Below are 11,383 nucleotides of genomic sequence, written 5' to 3' on the forward strand. Positions count from 1 at the left end.
CTAACTCATGACCAGGTGCAGTCTCCTTATAAATTAAAGGGGATCTTGTCACCTCCACCAACTCATTGCATGGTTCAATGGGTGCAGCTCCACTGATTCTGATGCAGTGGGAATTTTTTCTGTAGCCCCAACCACTCATGAACAATCATTTCTGTTATCTTCAGCATAACTACATTCTATCATATGGGTGGTCCTAGGCCGGGACCACCCATCTGACATTAGAGAACATAATTGTCCTGAAACTAGCAATTATTGCTTGGGAAAAGTGGAGGATAGAAGAAAAATTTCAACTGCACCAGAATCAATGGAGCGGTGCCTATGGAAGGATGCAGAATTGGAGCTAGTGGAAGTGGTAAAAGGTTACCTTTTTAAGAACATCCTCTGCAAGGAACATAAAGACCAGCATACACACTGCCCACTGGTCTTTATGAATCCCGCTCCTCCAGTGTACATATTTGCTCTGCTTATCAAAGTACAAAGCATCACATTTTCATAAATAAAATCCTAAAATTCTGTTATTTTAAAATAATTTATCTTCATAATTTCATGTGTTTTAGTCTCCTTTGATGCCATTGCTAGTCTGTAGTTTTGGGCATGGGTTATGGACAGAATTAGTTGTCTTCCCCCTCTCATGCCTGACTATATAGTCTACTATAGAGGCTCTGAGTTTTCCCTGAGCAGAAGTCTACTTATATTGACTACTATTCAAAGCGAAAAAAAACTAAACAAAATTGCAATATATAAAGTAGGCCATAAGATATATCTAGTAGCCTGATTTAATGCAGTCCAGGAAGTGACTTCAATCTATTAGAATATACAATTCCCAAATCTTTCCACGAGTTTCTGTTCCTTTGAAAAGTCTTTACCAGAGCCTTTTTTACCTCATTATTTCTTAAGCTATAAATCAGAGGATTCAGAGCAGGCGTAACAACAGAGTAAAAGACAGATATAGCCTTGTCCATCTCAAAATTTTCACCAGAAGATGGACGAATGTACATAAATATCACCGTACCAAAGAAAATCGTTACAACTGAAAAATGTGAAGCACATGTTGAGAAAGCTTTGCGCCTTCCAGAAGAGGAAGATATTCGTAAAATAGCGGCTATGATGAAAACGTAGGAGACTGTAACGAGCAGTAAAGAACCAAGGACTACAACGGCAGAGATCATAAAGACAAAAATATCTAGAAAGAGTGTGTTGGGAGATGAGAGCTTCACCAGAGGTCCTACATCACAGAAGAAGTGGTTGATTATTTTTGAGCCACAAAATGGCCTTCGAGAGAGCACAATTGTGGGTACAGTCGGGACCAAACATCCGCTTATCCAGGATCCAAAAATTAGCTGGTAGCAGAATTGTTTGTTCATGATGCTGGTGTAATGAAGCGGATGGCAGATGGCCAGGTAACGGTCAAGTCCCATTAGAGCCAGAATAAAGAACTCTGTAGTGCCAAAGAGAAAAAAGAAATACATCTGAGTGAGGCAACTCTTAAAGGATATAGTCATGTTTCCAGATAAGAGATCAAAGAGCATTCTGGGCACAGTGACTGTCGTGTAACCTATCTCAAGGAGAGAGAAGTTGGTTAGGAAAAAATACATGGGCGTCCTTAGATTGCTGTCAGTTCTAGTGAGTAAAATTAAAGTTATGTTTCCCAAAAGGGTTAACATATAAATGATGAGAAAGAATATAAAGACTGTGATGCTTATGTCCCTTTCATTGGTCAATCCAAGGAGCAGGAACCTGTCTGTCTGGCTTCTGTTCGACAATGCACATCCCGCAAATGGGTCAGACTGCAAAATGACACAAAAAATATTCTTTTTTTAAGCATTGTCTAAGATGTGACTGCAACTACATTTCCACACTGGATTATATTGAGGATTCAGGGTGGAAAGCTGAAAATTCAGGTACATACACATGCGGACAAAATTGTTGGTACCCTTTATTTAATAAAAGACAAACTCACAATGGTCACAGAAACAACTTGAATCTGACAAAAGTAATAATAAATAAAAATTCTATGAAAATGAACAAATGAAAGTCAGACATTGCTTTTCAATCATACTTCAGCAGAATTTTTTTTTTTTTTTTTCAAATAAAACTCATGAAACAGGCCTGGACAGAAATGATGGTTCCCTTAACTTAATATTTTGTTGCACAACCTTTTGAGGCAATCTCTGCAATCAAACGATTCCTGTAACTGTCAATGAGACTTCTGCCCCTCTCATCAGGTATTTTGGCCCCCTCCTCATGAGCAAACTGCTCCAGTTGTCTCGGTTTGAAGGCTGCCTTTTCAAGATGGCATGTTTCAGCTCCTTCCAAAGATGCTCAGTAGGATTTAGGTCAGTACTCATAGAAGGCCACTTCAGAATAGTTCAATGTTTTCCTCTTAGCCATTCTTGGGTATTTTTACTTGTGTGTTTTGGGTCATTATCCTGTTGCAAGACCCATGACCTGCGACTGAGACCAAGCTTTCTGACACTGGGCAGCACATTTCTCTCTAGAATCCCTTGATAGTCTTGAGATTTCATTGTACCCTGCACAGATTCAAGACACCCTGTGCCAGATGCAGCAAACCAGCCACAGTACATAACAGAGCCTTCTCCATGTTTCACAGTAGGGACAGTGTTATTTTAAAGATATGCTTCATTTTTTCCCTCTGATGTGCCTTGCCAAAAAGTTTGATTCGTGTCTCATCTGTCCATAGGACATTCTCCCAGAAGCTTTGTGGCTTGTCAACATATAGTTAGGAAAATTCCAGTTTGTCAGGTTCAAGTTATTTCTGTGACCATATGGGTTTTTCTTTCATTAAATGAGGGGTACCAGCAATTTTGTCCACGTGTGTATTAGGTATGAAATTATAGTAATGGGCTCCCTTCTATGGAACGTCTGTAATCTATATGTTAACTGAGAATTCTGAAAGTACCACATTGTTCTAGGGTGCAAATAAACGTATTGGGACAACATGACCTTCACGGGAGCCTCAGACAAGAATGATGCTCAGTAGTATCTATATTTTCAATTACAAAAAGCTATTAAAATACAGAATAGATACAGATCTAGCACTTATAGAAAACTCTCTTTGAAATGAGCCCCCAAAATTGCTTTGAATATGTCATCTAGAGAAATAGTCAAAGTAGGTGTCCAAGTATAGAGCAGGGCATAGTTATAGGGTACCAGTCACTCCCTTTCCCTGGCCCCTCTGACAAAATATACCATTATTCTGAATGACTAGTGTTGATAGGGCCCCATTACAGATGATAAAACTGGGATCAAGAAGCTTGAAGTTACTTGTACAACATATGTGACACTGCATCCATATGTCTGGCGTCACAAATATGGCACGTTCTTATCTTTGTCCTGTGCCTGCTACAGTGGGATGATACGACAGTACTCAGTATTTCTTTGCATATAATACTGCATTTTATTTCTAGTTAAAAATGGAGACTAATGGTTTAAAAAATTAAAAATTTGGATTCAAAATTCCATTAAAATGCAATGTGGGTTGTATTTTGCTTCACCATCCTTCTAGATAGAATGATGCCTATGAGTCATGTAGATGTTTGTTTTGAGACAATGATAATGGAAAGTCTTACCTCGGTAAAGTCCATCATGAAATACTGACGTGGGCGGGAAGGCTTATTATATGGGGCTGCAGATGGAAGCGATAAAACATGTTATTTCATCAGCCCTTGTTACAGCATCAAATACAGTTGTTATATATTGATCTCTATATGATCTTTACTTTGCAAGTGTCCATGTACTGAGATTACCAAGTAAACCTATGTATGTATAGAGAGATGATTTCTCTGATATTTCTCTTGTGTCAGGAATTTCTAATAGAGATGAGCGAACAGTGTTCTATCGAACACATGTTCGATCGGATATCAGGGTGTTCGCCATGTTCGAATCGAATCGAACACCACGTGGTAAAGTGCGCCAAAATTCGATTCCCCTCCCACCTTCCCTGGCGCCTTTTTTGCACCAATAACAGCGCAGGGGAGGTGGGACAGGAACTACGACACTGGGGGCATTGAAAAAAATTGGAAAAAGTCATTGGCTGCCGAAATCAGGTGACCTCCATTTTAGACGAATAGTGGATTTCAAATCCGGGTCATATGAGAATGTGAACTTTGTGACTATGAGACAGGGATAGCTGTACAGGCAGGGATAGCTAGGGATAACCTTTATTTAGGGGGGAATGTTATTAAAAATAACTTTTTGGGGCTCTATCGGGTGTGTAATTGTGATTTTTGTGAGATAAACTTTTTCCCATAGGGATGCATTGGCCAGCGCTGATTGGCCGAATTCCGTACTCTGGCCAATCAGTGCTGGCCAATGCATTCTATTAGCTTGATGAAGCAGAGTGTGCACAAGGGTTCAAGCGCACCCTCGGCTCTGATGTAGCAGAGCCGAGGGTGCACAAGGGTTCAAGCGCACCCTCGGCTCTGATGTAGGAGAGCCGAGGGTGCACTTGAACCCTTGTGCACCCTCAGCTCTGCTACATCAGAGCCGAGGGTGCGCTTGAACCCTTGTGCACACTCTGCTTCATCAAGCTAATAGAATGCATTGGCCAGCGCTGATTGGCCAATGTATTCTATTAGCCTGATGAAGTAGAGCTGAATGTGTGTGCTAAGCACACACATTCAGCTCTACTTCATCGGGCTAATAGAATGCATTGGCCAGCGCTGATTGGCCGAATTCCGTACTCTGGCCAATCAGCACTGGCTAATGCATTGTATTGGCTTGATGAAGCAGTGCTGAATGTGTGTGCTTAGCACACACATTCAGCTCTACTTCATCGGGCTAATAGAATGCATTGGCCAATCAGCGCTGGCCAATGCATTCTATTAGCGTGAACTGAGTTTGCACAGGGGTTCTAGTGCACCCTCGGCTCTGCTACATCAGATTGCTACATCTGATGTAGCAGTGCCGAGTGTGCATCAGATGTGTAGTTGAGCAAAACTGACTCAGCACTGCTAAGTCTGCATTCGCATAGGAATGCATTGGCCAGCCTTCGGCCAATCAGCGCTGGCTCTGCCGGAGGAGGCGGAGTCTAAGGTCGGACCTGAATGGAGACTGGTGTGGAGCTATCTTAGACTCCGCCTCCTCCAGCAGAGCCAGCGCTGATTGGTCGAGTTCCGTACTCTGGCCAATCAGCACTGGCCAATGCATTTCTATGGGGAAAAGTTAGCTTGCGAAAATCGCAAACTGACAGGGATTTCCATGAAATAAAGTGACTTTTATGCCCCCAGACATGCTTCCCCTGCTGTCCCAGTGTCATTCCAGGGTGTTGGTATCATTTCCTGGGGTGTCATAGTGGACTTGGTGACCCTCCAGACACGAATTTGGGTTTCCCCCTTAACGAGTTTATGTTCCCCATAGACTATAATGGGGTTCGAAACCCATTCGAACACTCGAACAGTGAGCGGCTGTTCGAATCGAATTTCGAACCTCGAACATTTTAGTGTTCGCTCATCTCTAATTTCTAACAATTTATCATTCTCTATAAAAGGCAGAGAAACTTTTTAGAAGAATTATACATGGCATAGAAAGGTGAGTACTAACATCTATGCCATATTCTGCATGCAGCAAAAGTCCTAGAGGGAGTAAATTTAGGAGACGCCAATAGAGAACCATATGGGTGTACTAGATCGTAGACTAAATAACAGCACTCAATGCCAATAAGACGTATCTAAAGCCAGCAGGATATCGGCCTGATCTAAAATATGCTGTTCAGTTATTGACAACAGTTCAATGTCCTGGCGTTAATGACATTAAGAATCTTAGTTATAAGGAAAGATTCAAATAATTTCATTGGTGAGATGTGTGAAATCAAATTTTATGTATAAATGGCCTATTCAGAACAATTCCTTCTTTGCCTCCTAATGTGCAATTGTATATTTAACAGTTAAGACTTTGTTTCTTCTTGGTTTATTTTGAGCCAGAATTTTATGACAAAATGTTGGATCATCTTGGCACATCAAAGCCAGGCCTGATTTTTCTTAGAAGCAACACCCACATGACTAGTTGGAAGTCGGAGCTTTACATATATTGACTAGTTCTGACTGGAGTGGGTAATGCCTTCAGTCCCCAAGGCTTGACAACGCACATTGCGGAAACACAGTTTTTTTTGTGTTTTTTTGTTGCAGATTTTGCTGCGTTTTTATGAACCAAAATAAAGAGAGTGGATTGAGATAGAAATATAAGAACTTCATTGTTATTTCCTGTTCCTTTTGTAGCCTTGTCTTGGCTTTGGCTCAAAAAACCACAGCAAAATCTGCAACAAATAAAAGCTGTTTCCGCAATGTAAGGCCATAGTCTAAAGGAGTAAAAGTATGCTCAGTAGGTTCATAACTGTCTCTTTACCAAATGGCAGGGAGACATATGAATGTGGATTTGGCTAAATGAGTAAGGTAACCATACAGGCCTACGAATATAGGTTAGTTTGGGGCTGTTTTTTGGAATTGACTCCTTCGTTCCAGTAAAGGTAAACTTAGTTTAACAACCTGTAATGTTCTACATAACTATAAGCTTCCTTCAGTTTAGCCTAGACAAATGCTTTGGTAGTCAATTGAACCCCCTGCAACCACAATCTTAGGGTCCATTCACACGGAGAAAAATGGTGAGGAATTTGGTGTGGAATTTCAGCACTGAAAAAAAAAGTCTCTCATTGAAGTCAATGGACCCTTGTAGATAGTTTTACCAAAAGAGTGTAGGTTATTGTCTGTGGTTTTGTTTTTTACTTGCCTTTTAATTATTATTATTTTATTAAAAAAATAAAGTAAAATTACCGAAATAAATACAATTGAGCTAAAACTAAAGTAATTACAATAAATCTAAATTTTATTTTAACTGAAAAAAATAATTTTCTTAAAGCAACAATTTAAAACAACAACTATGTTTACGGATCGATTTAACCTTCCATTTGTATTATACGTATTTTTATTTTCTTGAAAATATAATATTGCCTGTCAATAGTGTGACTTGCCTGTGGATCACCAAATTGCTGGACTGCGATATTAAGGACAGATACAAGTCAGAAATTACAGGTAATAAAAAAAATGGTGTATCTATATCTGCGTTTGGGGAAATGTTTTGTGCTGATTTCTAATTTTGTTATTCTGTATTTTATCTCATTGTTGTAGTAAATAGTATATTTAAAAAATTAAAATAATTGTGTATCTAAATCAGTTCCTGAAAATATTTTTGTACATTTTTATACATTTGTATGTTATATTGGTTTTCATCATTTTATATTTTTAATTACGTTAATGTTACCGTTAAATAGTTAATTAAAAAAACATAATTGAGTATCTAAAGTCACAGCTACCCAATATTATTTTACCTCATAAAGTGTGACATCTCAGTCTGGCGTATCTAACGCTTCCTTCATTGGAATTTAAATACTTTCTCGATTTCCCCACCGCTGAAATCTCCAGAGCGAACTGATATAAAAATAATGCCGCCTGTTTACAATGTAATGAGCTGTATTCCTCCAAGAGGTAATCTACTATGGCCCCTAGAGAGTAGATGAATTCTTCAGTACTTGCTTGCTCCTTGAGAATATATGAATGTTTGCTGGATAGGTCCACAGGGAATGTGTTTTCCCAGCCCTTGTTTCTGGTACCTGGAATTTCAAACCGTCTTTCATTGGTGTGGATCCATGTTTTGGTGTGGAATGAAGTGAATCTGATATACGTTGAATACACAATGCTGTTTGGATTCTGAAAAATGTGCATTGCTACCATAGCTGTCAAAATTTCCCCACTGTGGGACTATTAAAGGATTATCTTATCTTAAAATATTTAGTGTCATATTTTCATATAAAAATCCTGAAATGCTGTTAATACCTATTTTAAAATAGATGCTGCTGTGAGGAAGGGTGTTCTTGACTGTCAGAAACGCCATTCTGACAGTGAAGAGTTACGGTACCAGCACCGATAGCTCTTCACCTGGGGCACAGAACGTGAAAGCCGACAGTACGCTGAATTCAGTGCACTGTCGGCTTTCTAGCGGTGTATTACACCACATGTGCCCAAGGAGGTGTAAGGTCCTCTTAACTTGCCTTATGTATTATCTTTTCTTTTATTAACAAGTACAGATTAACAAATATGGGGTCATTTAGTTTAGAAAAAAAGACAGCTAAGGAGAGAGATAATCACAATGTAAAAATACATGAAGGTACCCTTTCTAATGATCTTTTTACACCTAGGCTGGTGACAGTGACAAGGGGACATCCTCTACATCTAGAAGAGAGAACATTTAGCCAGCAACAGAAGCAGATTCTTTACTATAAGAGCATTGAGACTATGGAACTTCTTTCCCCAGGATGATGGTGGATTCATTGGACAAGTTTAAACAAGGCTTGATGCCTTTCCTTAACGAAAAAAAATTCGAATTTTATGGGTTTTAGATTTTTTGGTAAAGAAATGTTGATCCGGGCTTTAATACTGATATTTTTTGTCCGACATTGGGCAATTGGCAACAGCATCATGTTTTGTTTTTTTTTTGCTTTCCTCTGAATCAATGCTGTAGGGTTATAGGTTGGACTTGAGGACCTGTGTTTTCATATAATTCATATGCATGGGCATAACTACCGTGGTAGCAGCGGTGGCGGCTGCCACAGGGCCTGGAACATTTTTTTTAATAGGCAGTTACCTGCTGGAGTAACTTCAGCAGGTAACAGGCCCTATTTACTTACCGATCCTGGCTCCTGCTCACGGCCGCTAGCGCTTTCCCTTCTGTGGAGGTGGCTGTGAGCAGGACCCGGGATCGGTAAGTGAGATCGCAGGCCGTGAACCCCACAAATACTATCATTATACACTGTTGCTTGCCTTTCCTGGCTCCGGAAGGCTTCAGGCCTACTCGTGTGACGTCCCAGATGTCACGTGGGCCGGGGCTTGCGTCCATATGCATTGCAACACAAGCCCCAGCTCAAATGATGTCTTTTCCATAATTGAAAATGGCTGACATTAGCGGGGGGTGCTCCGGGGCCCAGGAGAGTTAAGTAACAGTGTTTTTTATGTTTGTATCCTCCCCTGGGTCTCCAATTTATTATATTCTGAGGTCTGAAAAGACTCCAGCGTATAATAATTGTTCATGGGTGGTCCACAACGGGGATTAATACAGTGTTCAGTGGCCACTATGGGGAATAATACAGTGTTCAGGGGCCACTATGGGGCATAATACTGTGTGCAGGAGGGGGCGCTATGGGGCATAATATTGTGTGTAGGGGCCACTATGGGGCATAATACAGTGTGCAGGGGTCACTAAGGGGCATAATACTGTATACAGGAGCCACTGTGGGGCATTATAGTGCATGCAGAAGGGGGGGAGGTCGGTTGGTCGGAGAGATTCAGGAAGGTGGTTGGGAAGAGGGATGTGGGCCATGCTAAAAGTTCGACTGCATGGATGCAGTCTTCTGAAGAAAATATAGATAGAATATATGAATACATAGTAACCAGCAAGAGAAAGGGAAAAACATTGCACACTTTTGGCTGTGCTATACCTACAGTGGCCAAATAATGGACAGCTTTTTCTTTTGTAGTAATTTATATTTATAAAAATTGCCAAAAACGGCTTGGAAAGAGCTATAGAAAAAGCCCAACTGCATCATGCTTCCTAGTTAACATGTCCATTCATTTTCTATATATTGTTGATTTCCACAAATGAGACTTTACCAGTAATTTTACGATATAACGGTCTTATTAGCTGTCTCAGAGGTGGTGATTTATTATCTTTGTTTTTCTAACCACCTGTGTCTTTACTCACCTGAAACCCATTGTCTATATTGGGAATATCTATTGCACATTCCCTTGCGCCCTACCAGCAACAAAATAATGAGCTATTTCTACCAACCCAAAGGAGAGATGGAATTTTCAATTAAACAAATGAACCAACTATGAGACCTGCCCTCTACATTATACAATGTCTTGACACACACCCACTTTTTGCGGTATATTTTGTTATTTTTTCTGTCCTGTCTTGGAGCTAGAATGTGTGGGTCTGCTATGGGGTTATTTTATTCCTTGACGTTTTGTTTTGTATTTTTGCACCTGGGAGTTTTTTGTTTTTTTTTTCCAAAAGTTAATTTTATTTTACTTGACTATGGGTCTTACCCTTTTTCTGCCTCTGCACAGTTCCTTGGGATCCTTGATATTCTTGACCCCTTCAAAAGGAGATCTTTACCATTTAGAACTGCGACATAAGGGGTTGGACAAAAAAGTGCTCACTGTCTCAGGGGTTTTTCAAGTGGTGGAGCCATCTACAAGGCAGGAAGTCCATGATCTAACCTTGTTGGACCCTTTTTAGGTTGAAGAGTCAATCTAGATGAAGGTAAAATGCAAGGCACTTGGAGTAGTCATGAAAAACATGTCTTCTAGTCTGGGAGGACACAAAGCAGTGGATGCTTTGTCCATTCAGTGAGGTTGAGGGGTGGCCTATGTCATCCTCCCAGCTTCCATGATTGAAGAAAATCAGTCAGGACCAGTCCATGGTAAATGCCATCTAGTGAAAAAGTTCATGGTTCCTACTTATTCAAGGGTGCTATTGAAGGCTTCCGCAGTGCAGAAACTCATATTTCAGGGCTCTCAGCTCTGAAGATATACAAACTGACAGCCTGGAGTTTGACCAGTTATTATTAATTATTATTAATGGTTAATTATTGCTGAATTATTTAATCACTAATATTTCATTATTTTGCAGTGGTAATATTTACTGTTGATAATATATGGTGGTAATAGTCAATGTATTATGATATATATGATATCTTTCAGTGTCTTTATTGATTGGTCAGTGAAGTTAGAAAAAGTATTCTTCAAGTACAACGGTTGAAAGCGTTTGGAAGCCTCTGTGTTAGTTAAATCCTCTATAAATGTCCCTGTTTAAGGCATTTGGTTAGAATGACCTCTAGTTTGTTTGAGAACAAAGATAAAAGCTGTAATTTTGAGGTCGCACGCGTGATGTCAATGTAAATGTTTTCCTCTGTTAAAAAAAATTGAGGAATTCCACAAAAACACCCACACTGGTACACCCACCCATTACACAATAGGAATCTTTTACTAGTTTACCTGCACTATTTGCTTTATTTCTATCCACAAGTGACATTTATGAGGCTCCTAGTGAGGGGCATGAATGTTACCCATGTGGGTGCTTTTGAAAGATATTATATCGACTTTTGAAATATACTGTATATATTTTACGTACTGTGGCTTCTTCTCTAGTGCACTCCTAGTCAGTTCAATTTTTAAGATATTTAAATAGAACCTTTCACCATCCCCCACAGTTCCTGAGAAATCGATGCTGTTAGTTTTGGTGCCTGATATGCTGTTTTGGCTCTGTACTGTCAGGAAGGAGAATACTGATTGGAGCTCAGAATCACACCCCC

At 39.9% G+C, this 11,383-nt stretch overlaps 1 protein-coding gene across 1 annotated transcript; it reads right to left on the reverse strand.

Annotated features, from left to right (window-relative positions):
- Positions 1–776: 776 nt before the first annotated feature.
- Positions 777–3,605, reverse strand: LOC142219191 (olfactory receptor 6C4-like). The gene is made up of 2 exons (XM_075288143.1): positions 3,591–3,605; positions 777–1,787 (listed from the first exon to the last, which is right to left on the reverse strand). The coding sequence occupies exons 1-2, from the start codon at positions 3,603–3,605 to the stop codon at positions 777–779; spliced, it is 1,026 nt and encodes a 341-aa protein (XP_075144244.1).
- Between the last annotated feature and the right edge of the window lie 7,778 nt (positions 3,606–11,383).

Source organism: Leptodactylus fuscus, chromosome 10, assembly GCF_031893055.1.
Source record: "Leptodactylus fuscus isolate aLepFus1 chromosome 10, aLepFus1.hap2, whole genome shotgun sequence".
NCBI classification, from domain to species: Eukaryota; Metazoa; Chordata; class Amphibia; order Anura; family Leptodactylidae; genus Leptodactylus; species Leptodactylus fuscus.